Source organism: Pipra filicauda, unplaced genomic scaffold, assembly GCF_003945595.2.
Source record: "Pipra filicauda isolate LSUMZ 115617 unplaced genomic scaffold, ASM394559v2 scaffold48_size3843733_pilon, whole genome shotgun sequence".
NCBI classification, from domain to species: domain Eukaryota; kingdom Metazoa; phylum Chordata; class Aves; order Passeriformes; family Pipridae; genus Pipra; species Pipra filicauda.
The window spans coordinates 628463-646336 of NW_024104631.1; the positions used below are offsets into that span (position 1 = coordinate 628463).

The 17874-nt window shown below is 38.6% G+C and overlaps 2 protein-coding genes across 2 annotated transcripts; both read left to right on the forward strand.

The window, feature by feature from the left end:
- Positions 1–527: 527 nt before the first annotated feature.
- On the forward strand, positions 528–5292 carry LOC113991502 (leukocyte elastase inhibitor A-like). Its single transcript, XM_027727927.2, has 7 exons — positions 528–695; positions 1202–1264; positions 1801–1989; positions 3260–3377; positions 3685–3827; positions 4571–4738; positions 4888–5292. The coding sequence occupies exons 1-7, from the start codon at positions 528–530 to the stop codon at positions 5290–5292; spliced, it is 1254 nt and encodes a 417-aa protein (XP_027583728.1).
- A 5396-nt stretch (positions 5293–10688) lies between these two features.
- LOC113991504 (ovalbumin-related protein X-like) lies at positions 10689–17138 on the forward strand. The gene is made up of 7 exons (XM_027727930.2): positions 10689–10880; positions 11496–11543; positions 12884–13012; positions 13718–13835; positions 14586–14728; positions 15044–15199; positions 16737–17138. Exons 1-7 carry the CDS (start codon positions 10713–10715, stop codon positions 17136–17138), a joined length of 1164 nt encoding a protein of 387 aa, XP_027583731.1. The 5' UTR covers positions 10689–10712.
- Positions 17139–17874: the final 736 nt, after the last annotated feature.

Sequence of the window (17874 nt, forward strand, 5' to 3'; positions counted from 1 at the left end):
TAAAAATCTTACTAAGCGAGCCGGTCTGTATTTCTATTTTTTTGCCAAATGTTTGTTAAGCAACCAGCCTCAAAAGGACACAGTATGTAGGGCACAGCTGATTAATACTCACAAAGTTTTAAGAGAGACAGAGAATGAGATACGATCAAGGGTGTAATTAATAAGGGTTATGCCTGGAAGACTCTAGGCGAGAAAGATCACTATATAAACTAAGCTGGCACTGTGGTTAGGACAAAGTTAGGGCTAACTGATGAAGCCATAAGTATTGCTTGAGCTGGAGAAGCAGCTCAACTCAGAATACTGCTTCTGCAAATGTGTTTCTCCTGCCATTCAGGGTGCTGATTTTCAAATTCACTTTGAAATCCCAAATGTGGTGAACAGGGAATCTTCTGTGTAGTGCAGAATAATTCAGACAAGCTATTGCAGAAAACCTTACCATGCTCTACTAAGGCATCTAAATGTAGCAGGTGTAAGGATGAGAAGCCTAAATTACTTTTTCCCTTGTTTCAGGTGATTGCAGTGCCACAATGTGCTCTCTCAGCGCAGCCAATGCCAAGTTCTGTCTTGACTTTTTCAGAGAGCTGAACAAAAGAAAAAGAAATGAAAACATCTTCTTCTCCCCACTAAGTCTGTCAGCTGCCTTTGGAATGGTTGTCCTCGGAGCCAGGGGCAACACACTGGAACAGATTGAGAAGGTAGGTTTCCTTTGCTCTGAAAAGGGGATGATGGCATAATATGAGCCAAGAGGCTGATATAGTTCCTAAATATCCAAAGGATTGGTGCACACAGAGAGGCCTTTAAAAATACATTATACTGTTCCTAATAACAAAGTTCTTCAGACTAAACATTATTATTAGTAATTGATTGTTCAGTGAATGCTAAACAGTGCTAAAGAAAGTGTTTTGGAGACATTCCCAAACTCTTCAGGTCTCAGAAGTGTTCCTGCCCTTTGATATGGTCTTCTACCTTCTCTGGACAACCAAAGTCTTCTTTTCTATGAAGAAAGATTTGAAAGATTTCAAAGATTTCATGCATTCGTTGTCTACTAAAACTACTTGTTCACTTGCAAGGATCTTAGAGTAAAGAACAAAGGGAGCTTTCCTCAGTGTCTGTCTGGCTGTGTTTTGGGATAGGCTTGCAACACTGCTTTAGTTTTGAAGTACCGTCACTGAGCTGCACTTACTCAACATTTACATTGCAGGTATTTCATTTCAGTGAAGTTTTGAGCAGTGTGGGACAGAGCAACAGAGACCCTTCTGAGAAGGTAAGACACAATTGCTCTGAGCTGAAGCAACAGGAACCAGTTTGTCAGCCCTTTTCCTTGCAGATGATCACTTAATCAGAAGGTACAGCAGTGCTGATCAGTCTCTTCATCTAGATTTACAGACCTGCTTATTACTGTTCCTTTACTCGTTATTTAAGGGGCCTTGTGAGTCACACATTTCAATGGCTAAGCCTTCTAATTACAGGTTTCTAACCAAAACATCAGTACCAATCTAAAAAGTGATAAGTGCTTCAGTTGCCACCTGCAAAGGTTTGTCTACAGAGCGTGCCAAAGGCACCTTGGAGCTTGCTTCTCCCAGTCTGTAAGCCAGCAGTCTTTTGCTTAGTGTGCACAGAGACATTGCTGTAGGATACATGACTTGAAGGTGAACTGGTGCTGGCCTGAAGGGGAATCGCTTTGTCATTCTGTACATCCGGCACAGGGGGAGTAAGAGGTGGTGTCGTTGCATTTATTCCAGTGCCTGTATCAACTGGGTGGAGTTTCTCATGTGGAGGGAAGCTGCAATTCACCCTCAGGTCCAGCTTTGCATAGGAAAGCTCAAGCCTACTATGAAACGTCTGTTTTCTTGTTTGAAGTGTGAAGAAGCTGAAGGAGTCCATTCCCAGTTCCAGGCACTGTTGGCTGAAGTCAGTGAACCCAGTCCAGGATGTTGTCTCACCATTGCCAACAGGCTCTTTGGAGAAATTACTTACCCGTTCTTCCAGGTAAGTGGCCGTGGTGTCCCTTTTAACAGCTCCTAGGAGTGACAAGCTCAGTAGAATTTCTTCAATCATGAAGCACAATGGGAAATGAAACACAATGGTACTGTCAGAGTGTGCTGACAAATGACTGCACTTCACAGCTCACAGTCAGGGAGCCTTTCCATCTCACTTGCCCAGATATGGGGCAGAGCATGAGGAAGACAGAGTTAAAGATTTCAGATGAAGAAACAGATCTATGGTAATTGCTCTCCCTTGACATTCCAGAAAATGTGATAGCAGCGATCACCATCAGTGTATCCTTGCCACACACTCCCTGTGTCTAACAGAGCCGGTGCTTCTTGTGTCAATTCTATCCGAGCAAGAAAGGTCTGCGTCCAGCAGAAGACTTCCCTCCCTTTCCCAGTGTCTTCTTTGTTTCTCATGAAATGATTTTGTTTACTCTCCCACCTTTCCCTTAGAATCTACACAAATATAGGACTCTATGATTCCTGATACCTTTTCAAGCAAGGCTTAAAAGAAGTAGCATCTTTGAGATTTGTGTCTATTAGTCTCATTTAAGTGTAATTGACCATCTCAGAACATTCTTGTGAAACACGGATGCCCAGACAATGCAAGACCATACAAATAATTTACTCAGGAAAATAGAGCTATGGTGTTTAAAAGAGTATTAGTAGGAACAGTGCTGTTTAATCTCTGTAACCACCTTTCTCATTTGAAGTCAAGATTTCATCTTGCTTTCAAGATGCTTCCTTTGTGCTCTAGGTGAACAGAGATTTTCAGAGCCAGAAAAAGGTGACCAGCAGCCAGGAAAAGTTTTACACTTAATACAAGTTATAAATTTTACAGTGTGCATATCCACACTGAGTAATACATATACATGCACAGACAGAGATCTCATTGTGATATCAGTCCTGGTTATTTGTTCAAAATAAGACAACCTTCTTCATTTGATGATTGGGAAGACATATATCATGACAATGATATATGAGCTTAAAAGGTACCACGTTTTGATCTTAGATATTTTTCACTGTGCTGAGAGATTTCTGCTGCTGATTACATCTTGAAATTACAGAAAAATATGTTTGCAAATTTTTTTTAAAAAATAATGTCTCTAAAAATTGAATGTTTGAGTTATTTCAAATAATTTCTTACATATGCCTTTTTTACTCATTCTTTTCTGGCTGATCTACTTCATGGAATTATCCTGAAGCCATGAAATTATCTTATAAAAATCATCATGTTGAAATAAAATTCTGAATCTTGTACTTTCTAGCAATACTTGGATTCTACAAAGAAATTCTATCGAGCAGAACTGGAACCAGTCAATTTTAAATACACTGAAGAAGTAGTCAGAGAAAAAATTAACTTCTGGGTGGAAAATGAGACAAAAGGTAATGAAGAAACCATGCAGGTTTTTTTGGTTTGAAATTGAACTAGTTAGGGATATCATGTATGAATTTCACTTTCCACTTTTTTTTTTCTAAAGGGAATTACTTTTTTTTTTTTTCTTCTCAATAGGAAATAAATATAGGAAGAGGAACAAAAATGCCTTGAGTTCCTGGCTTCCAAAACTGTACATAATTTTTTTTTGTCTGACAGCACTGTACTACTTTTCAGATTTACAGAAATAACTATTAATAGTTGAAGTCAGCTGATTGCCTGAACAAAATGATTCTTTTTAATTTATTATTTTTAAAGGTAAAATCAAAGACCTATTTGCTACTGGTTTTATTGATCCCTCTACTGTACTTGTCCTGGTCAATGCTATGTATTTTAAAGGAAAGTGGGCAGTAGAATTTAAGAAAGAAGACACTAAGGAAGCATATTTCCATCTGAACAAGGTACAGTATGGACGGGAACTGAAGCAGCTGGGGGATGGAAATCGGATATCTGTCCCCTAAACCAACAGATGGGAGCTTTCCTCCTCTCTGTTATTCCAAAACAAAACAGGAGTCCTCAGCCAGAACAAGAGAAAGCTGCATCTTCTCTTCAGTTTGATAACCAAATATGTTACTGTTTGTACCAATTAACATCAGAAGTGGGTCTTGTGCAGCTGAGATCCTGATTGGGTCAAAGCCACTGAGCAAATGTGCTAACTTTGTTGGGGATTTTGCAACTAAGGATGCTGTTTCAAAAATAGCCTGGTTTGGGACTCAAACTGAGGATTCTGTTCCCCTGTTACTATTTATGAACAGAATAGTGTGTGCTTTCAGGAAAAAATGAGCTGAAGACAAATTATCTCAGGAGGATGTATACATTATTCATGAGGAATTTAGATTTATGGTTGCATCAGATGCATGAATTTTCTAATCTGACATGCCAGACAAAAGAAAGATGTAACAACGAAGCTGTGAGTAAAGTAATCTTCCACCAGTAGAGAGGGAAAAGTAGCTTTTATGCTTCTAAAATGGATAACTTCATTGGAGCTACAGTTGAGAGGAACAGATCAATGCTACAAGTATGTTAAACCCATGACCAGTGTAAGAAATGCTTTTGGACTGAACTCTAACCTCAATACTGAAACAAATTAATAACAGGGTAATTATTTCTGTATTTTCCATTTAATATGTTTCATGTGTTCCAGAATGAGAGTAGGACAGTGCAGATGATGTTTCAAGAGGGATATTTTAACATGGCTATCTTAGAAGAACCGAAAATGAAAGTCATAGAGCTCCTATACTTTAATAATGAACTGAGCATGTTCATTCTTCTTCCTGAAGATGACTGCGAGGACTTTACTGGCCTAGAACAGGTAATATTTGATTTTCTGTCTAGTAAAACACACAGAGAGCAATACTTTAATGTTACTCCAGTATGGTCTGAAGCCAAATGGAAAAAACTGAACTTTTTTTCCTTTCATTCATGATGGTGCCATTCATTATTATCAATACCACCTTACAGCTTGAATGTGCCCTCACCTATGAAAAACTAGCAGAATGGACCAGCTCTGCTAGGATGGAACCGCTGAAAGTGAAGGTATACCTGCCTCAGTTCAAGATGGAAGAAAGTTATGTTCTCAACAAAACTCTTCAGGAGATGGGAGTAATGAATGTTTTTGACTGGGGAAAAGCTGATTTGTCAGGAATCTCTCAGAAAGGTGGCCTGGTTGTGTCCAAGGCCATCCAGAAGACAATCGTGGAAGTCAATGAAGAGGGCACAGAAGCAGCTTGTGCCACAGGGCTTGTTGCAATGCCTCTGTGTTGCCCACTTACTTATGAGTTCAAAGCTGACCGTCCATTCCTCTTCTTCATCAGACACAACCAAACTAACACTATTCTCTTCTTTGGAAGATATTGCTCTCCTTAAGTGGAGGAAATTAGATCTTTCTCTGTGCTTACATCCAAACTGGCAAGTGGTAAGGACAAAAGACAAAACAAAAGACATTTCTCTTGGCTTTATCCTAAAGTTTCATTTACTATTAAAAAGACTAACTGAGAAGAGCCAAATTAAAGATAAAAACTAAAAAACATGAACTTCAGGTGTGTTTTACTTTTAGGAGGCCTCACTAAAATATGTACCTTAAAATACGCTACGTGATATTTGCCAAGGAGCTGTAGGCCTCTAGAGATGTCTGCATAGAAAATCTTATTTTGAGGCTTTCCTAGTGCACTATGGATGCAATAAACCCATGATTGTAGTGCCCTAAAGATAACTGATATATTCACTCACATGTAGCAGACAGGAAGACAGGGATCTGCATTAAAAGGATAATCTTAGATCCTTGGTCTCTTTTAGCTTTACCTACCCAACCTTTGTAGGCCTGAAGGAAAATGACAATTTGTAGGGGAGGAGCAAAGTATTCCTGTGGGACCTCCCTTTTAAATGTTGATTGATTTTAAGCTGGAACTCTCAGGATTTGTTCCCAGAGACCAGAGAAAACAGAAGATTTTCTGGTGTAATTTTGCTTGTTTTCAAGCAGGGCAGAACCATTGTTATTTTTTTTTCTATTAAAACCCCTGTATGTGTGAGAAAATTCTCCAACTTTTTCATAAACTTCCATGTAACAAAAACAGAGTTTCAGAGTAATGGATTTCTCACAAGGCCTGCTCTGTGATGGATGGGAATGAGACACATAATTCCCACAGAAAACTTTAAGTAGTGATCAGCTATTCTCATTTCTATAAAACAGCTCTATTTGTGCCTCAGATATTGTGAGTTTCTTGTTCCAGCTTTTTTATTCATCATTAACATAAAAAAAATTAAAAAGTCTGTAGTGATGGTATTTAGATGGGTGGCCTGTGTCTGCTAGATTTATCATAATAAAACCACTGCAAACCAAATATTAAATGTAGTAGTCTGCAGAATTAAGTGGACAGAGGAATAGTCTAATATAACAAGTAAAAATAATAGTAATCCTTTAAAAAACGTAAATGATGCTGAAGTCTACCTCCCACTGTTAAATATTTGTCATCCTGAGTTTAGGCACTGAACAATTTGACATTAGGATATGTAAACCCTGAACCTCACCTAATGCTTCTCTCTCACATTGATTTTACCACAGAATTGAAAGCATCCTTTTAAGACATGGCTGAGCCAGTCTAATGCCACTGAGAAGGAGAATGCTTTGCCTCCTTCCTTTGTTCTGTGTGTTTCTGTTCCCTCCCTTATGCCACCACTATTATTTACCTGACTTAAGGATGAGCAGTTCTCTGGGATGTAAATGAAGGGGAAAATTTTTGGTAAAGCTAATTTACTTGCTGATGACCTACTTCCCTAAACCACCTCCTGGGTGTTGTGGTGTAAGTGGTGGGAAGGCATAGCAAGGGGTTACAGACAAGAGAGCAGCCTACCCAGTTTGGCAGTAGGCAATGTCCAAAGTCCGCAGATATATGAAAAACACTTGCTTTTAAAGGAAAAATATTCCACCCCTTTGATGACTCACTTCTCCTTTTCCTGTTATTCACTGATGGGAAGAAAGTAAACGCTGCAAGCGTACTACTGCTATTTCAGAACTGCAGATTCAAAGGGCTCTTCCAAATGCTGAGATATGCAGGAAAAATTACAGTAAATTACGCTACTCCACACATTGAATTGCTAAATAAAGTAGACCCATTACAGTCTGTGGAGATGCCTCATATGGCTGCAATTGAGTTATGAAATACAGCCTGAAATACTAAAATTACCTGTAGAGGCACAGTTGTCATATCAATTAAGTGAAGATAACACAAATCACAGGCTGTTGGCTCTTCTGATAAATAAACTATGCAAAAAATAGCTACGCATGTTTTTCAATGACTGCAATTGGTATTTTGTGTATATCTGGTTTGTCTCCAATAGGAACCACTTAGGTTAAAAGAAAAAAGAGTGAAATGAACAGTGTTACAGTTTATTAGCTTGCATGATCAGGCCTATAAATTTTCAGATAAAATGTAAAAGAAAAACAATTACTGGTATGTGTGATAAAGGCATGTCTTTAACATATTATCCTGAAGAGCACGAGTCTCACAACAGGAAAAGAAATTTTGTGAGAGCAAAGAAGGTGTGTCTGTAATGAGGGTTGTCACTTAATTTACTACAGTAGAAATATTTTGAGGTTTTTATGGGGTTTTTTGTTGCCTTTTTTTTTTTTTTTAAATTTCCTCCAGAAATATCTAGATAATTTCAGCAAAGCAAACAACACTGCTAAGGGTAAAGTAGCTCCCTTTCCCCGAGGGTACACCTACTGTTGTATGCTCTGTGACTTAATATGTACAAATTTGGATTCCTATTATTCACTTCTATGACCTTTACAGATGCTATATTTGGGTTTTTTACTGCTCATCAAGTCTATTATTCAATAAATTGTAATCGCTTTTTACAATTGAATTATATTTTATATTGTGCATTATGATTGTCTAACAGACCATGAATGTTCCTGCAGACAGATTCCATAGTTTATTCACCTGCCACAGTAAAAAAGAAGGTATGGAAGATCTATGAGAATGGCCTGTGCATGTACCATGGGCCTTGTTGCCATGACCTGCGGAGAATGAAAGTTGAAAGCTGACTCTCAATCATCGTTTAAATCCTACTGGCTGGTTTAAATAAATTTCTGACTACTTGAATATTCTGGGGTCTGACTTACGGCCCAGGAAACATGTAATTCTCAACTGTTCCTCTAATCTCTTCCTCTGCCATGCCCATCCTCAGACCTCTAATTAATCTCAATGCTGTTGCTTTGAATCTTTACATCAAAATGAGGTTTTTAGCAAAATGTGCTTTCTCCTCAGAGCCTTTCTCCCCTCCTCCACATGTATGTGTAGACTCTATAGTTTGACCTCAGGTAAAAACTTCAGTCTCACCCAGGTAGAGAAGTAGATGTGGTTGTGCTTTGAAAAAATACAAGCTATTAACCACACCAATCTTTGGACTTCAGGGACATAATTCTGCATTTTGGCTGACCAAAACACCTTTCAGTACTATTTGGCTCTTGACAAACAAACAGAAATTTTTAGGTTTGTTCTTACATGGAAAAAATCCATTTCAAATCCCTCTTAATAGAATGACCCTCCTGCAAACTGGCTTTGTGTGGAATTATGTAATTTTAGCAACATCAGATGGTCACTCTTCATGAGGAACTCCCTCTGTTCCACTGCACAGATGCTGTAGTGAGTTGTTCCATGTCTGTCAGACCTTCAGCAGATAGCCTACCATCCACTTTTCCCTTCATGCTTGGTGAGAGTACTGTCTTAGAGTGCTTTCTGCACTGACAGTACCTTACATGTGAGAAGAAGAGAATTGTCTGGGTTTTCTGGGATTGATGCAGTTTTTGCACTCCCTGGTAACATAAGACTCTTTCCTCTGCTATATCCATGGATGTTTGCTAGCAATGGACTGTAGTGGGAACTGTTTGCTCACTCCCAGATCACAGCACTATGACTAGGTCATACTTTCCTGTACTATTTTGGGATCTTTACCTTCACTTGGCTGTGAGAATCACCTGATACGATGTTACAGCTGGGTTTACTAAAAATGTATTTTGTTTTGCTGAACATATTTGTACCGTTGTTTTTCTCTCTTTTTTTTTTTATTTTTTATTTGGGTCTAGTTACCTAATAGAGCTCAATCACATTAATGTGTAAATTCAAAAGAACTGCATGAGACATAGCTTTAGGCTTGAACTCAGATTGCTTAGGTACAGCCTTATAAGTTAACGCAAAAGCTTAAATATTCAATTTTTAATCAGATTTTACTTCAAAAAATAAAGGTTGACTTACTGCAGATAAAGAACCATTGGTCTACTCAATGTTTCACAGGGCAATGAATCAAAAGGTCATGACGAAGGGCAGTGACTGAAAGATGACTTCTTGAAGGCAACAGTGGGAGTGTCTCATGCAATATATATCACCAACAGCTCAGAGAAGCTGTTTGGGTTCAGCTGGCAAGCTGGACTATTGCATGCCTCTGAAGTTTGTGGGGTAAGTATTTCTCCAAGTAAAATATAATTTCTAATTTGTGTTCTTTAATATGGAAAAAAAGTGATATTATGTTTAAGAACTTAAAGGTAAATATAAAAAGACATCATATATAATAATTTTACCTTGCCTTGTCAATATATCATATACTGTTTAACTGTCAAATTCTTTTAGGTGTGAGAAATATGAGTGTTTGTGCACCATGGCTTTGAGTCGAAATAGCTCTTTTTCGCTGAAAATCTGTTGTCACATTAAAACTGTTCTTTTATAATTTTAATAATTGCAAATAAGGCTATTTCTCTTATCTCAATCTCACTCTCTGGAGGGCCCAGGTGAGGTACAGTGTGACAATTCATGGAGTCTGTGATTCCACAGTCATTAGCTCCAGAGGCCTCTCAGGTCACATAATCAACCACGCCTGCTCCAAACTATGGATATGCTCTATTCCTCCAACTTTAACTGTTTTAGAGATACAAGAAAAATGGTAAACTTTCTTAGCCTTAGATTCAAAAGAGAGAGCAACTGCATGTTTCAATGAATATCTTTTACATGTTACATACATCTGCATCTACAGGACTTGCACTCAACTGAAGAAATGCAGCCCTATGCTGTTTCAAGCTGTACTGCCAAACCCCATATTTAGTGTATATATATATATGTATATATATACATATATACACGTTTGTGCTTTTTCTGAACAAAAATGTCTCAAACAGATTAAATGAGATTAAATGTCTCAAACAGGACTACAGGAAAGAACCCCCCTAAATTTATATTTCAGTGTCTAAGCAACTGGCTGGGTTTACGGAGCAACTTACTCTTATTATTCCTATAAAGTACAGAAAAGCAACCTCCAAATTTGTGGCTGGTTGAACTAAGCATAGTAAGAAGTACACTAGGAAATGCAGAAAGTTGACTACTTTTGATTTAAAGATCCAGAGCATTTTCCAGAGCAGCCACAGAAGAAATGAAATATGAAGTTAGCATTGTCTCAAACATCCCTCTGATGGCCATAGGGAAACTCATCCGTTCAATATTATATTTATCACAAAGAATAATTGTTGAAAGATCTATTTCCTAAAAGGCAAGTACAAGATACTATCTTGGTGATGAGATGGAATCTTGCTGAAAGAAAACAAATGTGTTCAGATGTAAAAATATTTCTAACAATCACAGAATTTGTAGGCTTCACATCATTCACTGGTTCAGCATCACAAACCCAGCAATGAAGTAACAGTTTCTGGGCTATTGGCAGTACTTTTTAAAACAAGCGCTGCATATCACCACTATACAGTCATATTTCTGTTTGCATTAGATAACGCTGACTTCACAATGGGCTCCATCAGTGCAGCAAATGCAGAATTTTGTTTTGATGTATTCAAAGAGCTGAGAGTTCACCATGCCAATGACAACATCTTTTATTGCCCCCTGAGCATGATGGCAGCCTTGGCCATGGTCTATCTGGGAGCAAGAGGTAACACTGAGTATCAGATGGAGAAGGTAAGTTACATAAATGGGTGCAAACTCTCTTTGATCCCATTCAAAAAGGCAGCAGATTACATCTGTGTGACTCCAGTTGAGGGGAGCAAGTCACATAGTCACCTTTGGTGCTGGATTCAAACCTGCCTGGAAATAGAATGGTGTTCCAAACTGTGAGGTTTGAATCTGGAGCTGAGTTCTTGCTTACAAATGTATTTCCCCATGAAGGGCAAGAGCAACCTTTGGTTTTCGTTAAGAAAGTGCAGTCTTGGAGAATGGCTAAGGCAGGTCTCTTATTTCAGCTTATATTTTCTCATAGGCCTGATTCCTCCTAGCTGGGAGGGACAACTTGAAACATACAAAAGATTAAACATTCAGAAAACAAGAGCGCAGTTATAAATACAGTGCACTAAGTTTGTAGCTGATTTATAGACCGAATACCATTAACTGGAAGAGATCTAAGCTGAACATCATAGCCACAAATTTTCAGTGTGGTACCTGGTTTAAAGCTCACATGAAATTTCTCAGTTCATCTATATGCTAAGCAGACCTGGTTAGTCAAAACCTAAAGTTTTAACACAAACATCAGTGACTCTCAGTGGACTTTACATACCTAGTTTCTACTTTCAATTGTAGGTTCTTCATTTTGACAAAATTGCAGGACTTGGAAGTATCCAGACCAAGGTACAGAAATCTAAGGTACATTAATTTCTCTTTCACACTTTTCTCCTGAGAATAGACTGTTCTGATTGTGCTTTTAGTAGGTTCAACACCTTCCTTTATAATTTTCTTAATTTGAGAGATGTAAATTAAAAAAATAACGTAACAAACCACCAAAATCCAAAGAACAACAGCAGCAAAACAAACACCAAGCAAGTAAACAAACACAAAAACAAAAAGACTAGAAAAAGAAGACAGGCTGTACATATTGCACCAGAACAAGTGACAGGACCAGATAGGATACTTTGGGCACCAGGCTACTTCTTGTGTAAATGAGCTTCTGCACACCAGCAGGTGCTGGTGGGGGACAGTATTTGAAAGTGGCTCAGCACCTGGAGCCAGGGTACAGCAGGCAGACTTGCAGCTGAGACTCCAAAGTGGGACAGGAAGATACTTCAGCAGAAAAGAGCTCAGAATTCTCAAAGCATGGAACATAACCACACTCTTAAAAAAGCTACAGGGACTTTTCCAGTCTCCAGTTGTCACTGCTATCCCAAGAGTACCATGAGGCATCCCAATACCGTGATACCACCTGTATGCTTTCTTCTGTGTTAATCTGCTACCTCTGTAAAGATAACACAAGCCATGGAGCCTGGCCTGTTCCCATTCACTTGGGATCCAAAGCATAAGGTGGGACTTAAAAAGAGCAAGACTTTCCTTTTTTTTTCTTTTTTTTTTTTTTTTTAAATAAAAGTATTATTAGCTAGAGCATTTAGGGACTGGTTAAGCATTTGAAAAGGAGCAGTTCAACACAATTATTCTCATAAAATAAAGTCCCAGCTACTGTTTATCATTGTGCAGTTTTCTTACATGCTTTTAGCCTGTGTCACCTAGAACACCATTCTTGGCACATTAGACAGTTGACCCATTTTTTCTCTACGTTACGAGGCATTTCCTGATTCCCTTCCTATCTAGCTCTCTTCCACCTGCAGTTTCTGCAGAAAGCTACCATAAAAATGCAAGCACCAGCTGTCAATTGGAGGCTCTCTATCTATGACAAGTCACCAATTGCAATAACTGACACCAGTATTTTTCATTTTGCCACCTCATTCCTGAGCTGTATGGTTTCAGATGCATCAGTGAGGTTTTCTGCTTGTTATCGCCTTCATATGCTATGAGTGAATTGTAAATCATTAGTTGCTAATATATTGAACATGCCTCCCATGGAACTCTTAGACTGTATTATACATTCATTTGCAAATGTTCAAACACTGTGTGTTTTCAAATGTTATTTGGAGGTTATAAATAATCCTCTTTCTAGTAAAATAACCCTCTACTTTTTTATCTTCTTATCAACAACTCAGTGTGGCAAATCTGTGAATATCCACTTTCTGTTTAAAGAAATTCTCTCTGATATCGCTGCACCGAAAGCCAATTATTCCCTCCACATTGCCAACAGACTCTATGCTGAAAAGACAAGTGCAATCCTACCGGTGAGTGATTTCTTACTAAACTCTGTGTAAACCTGTAATCAGGAGGACTGGCCAGAGTAGGTGATCTGTTAATCCAACGGTCCCCACTGGTGTGGATTTACATGGCTTTTCTCTTTGCCACTTCCCTGGCAATAGTCTGAATGGAAAGCAATTTGAGGCAAAAAATATGGCCCTATTTAAAAATGAATGGACTAATAAACAAAATTATTTGGTAATGTAATTCCCCACTCCCCACTTGCCCCCCACTGGTTGTTTGTTTTTTTTTTCCCCAAGAAATAATTTGACTTTGGCATATTTCTTCACTTGAAAGCCTCACCTCAAAAACAACTTCTGAAAGTGTCAAAATCTTTCTTTCATATTTTCAAAAGAAAAGATAAAAAGTATTCAAAATAAAAGAAACTTCTTATCTTAAAAATAAGGGAAATTTTTTTTAAAAAATAAAGTAGACACAAAGATAATAAAACAGTCTGAAATGAACCTTAAAATAGGGAGTTTGGATCAAACTTTCTTCCAGAAAATATTTAAACATTTTTAATATATACTCTTAACTGGTCGAGTAACAGAAATTTCAGATCTGAAAATGTCTTGGGCTAGAAGAATTTTTCTATATCACTATAAAAATCCTATTAGCCACATTTTATTTCACTTTCATACTGTTTTTTAAAAAAATGACTATTTTGTTGGCTACAATTGATGTCTTTACAGATCTATGTAAAATGTGTGAAGAAACTGTACAGGGCTGGTCTGGAAATGGTCAACTTCAAAACAGCATCAAATCAAGCCAGACAGCGCATTAATTCCTGGGTGAAAAATCAGACAAATGGTAAAGTCACATAAGATTATGAAATATATTTCCCTCTAACAACTGTATTTTAACAGCTTCTGGAAAGACTAAACATTAGAGAAGAAATTTCCTCCTCCTGTTTCCATTAGTGGATATTTCCTGTGGAAAGTGATGACTCTATTGCACCTGTGTGCCAGTGACAGTGTGTTTTAAACATATCTGGCAAAGGCAGAGATGCCAGGATATGCAAACTTTATATGCATGCTTTCTGTGTCTGGAGAGCTTAACTTACCCAAGATTAGTCCCGGCTTCTCTAGAATATGGGCATAATTATACAAGGATATGCTGTATGGGTAAGAAGTGGGTTTCCAGGGCACAAAGTAATGCACACTAAGCTGATGGTGGGAAATGAATGATTCAGAAGCTGGTATATGTTCATCATGTTAAGGTGGATGAAAAACCAAGAGTAAATTGTGAGAAGGAAATACAGCGAGAAAGAGAAAATCTATATTGCTGCTTCCATCTCCATTCCCTTCTTTTCTATATAAAACTTTTTTTTCCAAATCACTGGTTAGAAATATCCTTGAGGATCTATAACACTCTTGTCTTCTTGAAGAAATGTCTGGCCATGTGCCAATTTTCAGTGTATTAAATCATCCTCATGAACCTGAAATCCATGTGCACACCCTTGAAGAAGAGAAAGTCAAGCAGCAGCATGTTGACTGACATCTAAAATGCAAGATTGCTGCTATGAAACTTACCACTCTATGCCCTGCTTCTTTTTTAAAGGACGTATCCAAGATTTGCTTGAACCAGGCTCTGTTGATCTGCATACTGTGCTGGTCCTTGTGAATGCCATTTACTTCAAGGGGATATGGAAGAGCGCGTTTAAAGAAGAAGACACTCGGGAAGTGCCGTTCAGTGTGACAAAGGTGGGGGGCACAGACACAGCTTCTGACCAGGGAGACAGGCTATTGGCTTGCACAAACAGTGGGCTGGGTGATGTAAAGACAACATTCTCTTGTCGTCAGCCAAGTGATTTAGCTGGGCCCCTCACTGTCAGATTTGCAAGATCTGTGTCTGACCAGAGCACACAGCAGATGAGAGGAAAATGGAGACACAGTTCTTCTTTAAAGGCAACAAACTTGAAGACCAAACTCTCTCTCTTTCAAAGGGCTTGTACATTTGACTGACTAAAGAAAAACATTGCTCCCCACTCACATCATCTCACATTTCTGTTTTTGCAGCAAGAGAGCAGACCTGTTCAAATGATGTTTCAGAATAGTACCTTCAATATAGGAAGAGTGGCTGCAGAGAAAATGAAGATCCTGGAGCTTCCATATACCAGTGGAGAGCTGAGCCTGTTGGTGCTGTTGCCTGATGACATCTCTGGTCTGGAACAGGTATGACTCTGGCAGGGGAAGCAGAAGAGTTATCATTTCAGTGGGGCTTGGTTTCTGTCAGAATTTTTGCTGTCCCTTTGTGTCCCAGTTGCCCACACTATGGCTGTGCTGTGCTGGTAGGGGAGCAGAAAAGCCACCCAGGTGCTACCAGGTGCTCAGGCAGAGACTGGCCTCTTAGGAGAACACTGAACTTGGTTTTATAAAAGGAAGGTAAGGCAGCGTAGTGCTGCTGTAGCCCCACAAAAGAGGATGTATATATGCCAGATTTTATTTTTTTTTAAAATTGAGGTAATTTCACACACATACCACCCCCCAACACTCCTCCCCTGGCTGTAAACTGTTGAGGAAACACAGCTAAAATTGTTGAGAATTAGACATTCTTTGAAGGAATCACTGATGAGTTTTTTAAAATAAAATTCTCATCAAACATCATAAGTGGACTGCTTTCAAAAATTGCTGCGATTATGTCATCATGGAATGAAAAACGAAGTTAGATAAAGCATGATCTTAATAAAATATTCTTGATTTTGAAATTGTGAAACCAATCAAGCTAAACAAACTGATCGAAACCACTTCTTCAGTTAAGACCTCAGAGAGTCTTAAACATGGAGATGGAAAGGAAATGCATGTAAGATATTTGGAAATTATGCATCAAGCAGGAAAGAGACTTGAGTCTGATTGGATGAATATCAACCACAGAAATAATCCATGAACATAAAAGGACAGAACATGAGAATGACATAGAAAGTAAAAGAAAATGTTAAAACTATTTTTAGTTAGGTTGAATCAGTTTTTTCCAGATTCATCAAAACTAGTAAAAGAAATAGTTTTGTACTTTTAGGAAAAAAAGAGAAAAGTGCCACCAGAATTCAGTGAGGCAAGAATACAAATATAATCTACTGCCTGTGCAACAGGAAATGAAACTTTTTTCTTTGTCTTGGAAGAAAATGAAGCCAAAGACCTGAGTGAATGCAGAATGCTAACAGCAAAGAGGAAAAAATCGGACAGATGGAAGGGAGAAACAAAACTTGAAAAATTAATTTGATTCAATCACTTAAAATAAAGTTATCAATGTGTTAAAATTTACCTATCTGTACCCAAGAAAGGGAAAAAGCAATGCATTATATGAAGTCTGCATTATATGAACAATTACTCTTATTTTAGCAATACTTTTGAATTATAAAATAGAATTATTAAAGATGTAGAAGAGTTTGCATTTGTTAGGCACTATTAACCGTAGGTAAATTTTTATGGTCTGTTTTTTTGCAATCTCTTTCACAGGCTGACTAATTTGCTAGGCTGTGAAATTGTTGGGTTGCGCTTTATGAGACGTAAGATTAATTGGACAAGAGGGGATGTGTCAAGTTGATAAAGAACTGAATAAAAGGACAGTGACACAGGCAGTAGTGGAGAAGGATGTCAATAGGATGACTGTAAGAACCACTCTGGTTGGTTGGTTTTTTTTATGATAGCCTTGTCTGAAATGAAGAATTTGCATTTGCATCCCAGGCATTTCATTCCCTGCCTCTCTTTGCAGCTCGAGAACAAAATCAGCTTTGATAAACTTACAGAGTGGACCAGTCCCAGTGTGATGGAGCAGAAGAGGGTGAAAGTGTACCTCCCACGCATGAAGACTGAGGAAAAATATAACCTCACATCTGTCTTAACAGCCTTGGGTATGACCGACCTGTTCAGCCCCTCGGCCAATCTCTCTGGCATCTCTTCAGCAGAGAACCTGAAGGTATCTGAGGCCGTCCATGAGGCGTACATGGAAGTCACTGAGGAGGGCACTGAGGTGACTGGCTCAACTGTTGTGACAGGAGATACCCAAGCGTCCTCTGAGTTTGAAGAGTTTAGGGCTGACCACCCATTCCTTTTCTTGATCAGACACAATCCAAGCAACATGATCCTCTTCTTTGGTAGATATTGTTCACCCTAGAGAAAGAATGAGTTGGAAACAATGCTTGCCTTCCCCTCAGAAACAGCCCCCCCCCCCTTACTCTAATATTGTAGTATAATCTCTTCAACATTTTCTCCAAGTGGAAAGGCTCATCTAAGATGCCCATTAAGGAAACTCCCATAGCAAAGAGATACCTGCAGGTGAGGAAACAGTAGCAAGCATGCTTACTTGTGTCCCTTCTCGGACTGTTTTCAGCGTTGCTTGAGCTAAACAAAGACTGATCCCACTGAGACTAGAGACTCTCACAAGCCAGGAAGGGGTCAAGTGATTTTCATTCAAGGAACTAGTTGCAGATATGAATGGGATAATCTTTGGGAGTCCATTACATAGAAAGACATGGGCTGTGTTCATCCCATCCCCTGGTAGCATCCTGCTGACAAACCCATGTTGTTCCTGAAACACAGTCCTTGAGATCTCTAGTCTGGAGGAGATGCTTGTAGATAAGACTCTGCTATGCAGGTTATTAATTGGTGCCTATGTATATTTTATTTTTTTTATTTAGCTGTTGGGAAATGGTGTACATTATCACCAGAGTTGTCCTCTCACCATGAGTACTTCACATAATTCAGAATTTCTTTCAGAGGTTCTCCAAAGTGATGGAGAGTGCAAGGAGATCTAAGATACCTAGGTGCAGTTATGCCTTCTCACAATGTGTAGATTTGAAGCCTTAAACATGGATATCTGGATGATCCAGATTATCCAGGACTCAGAACTA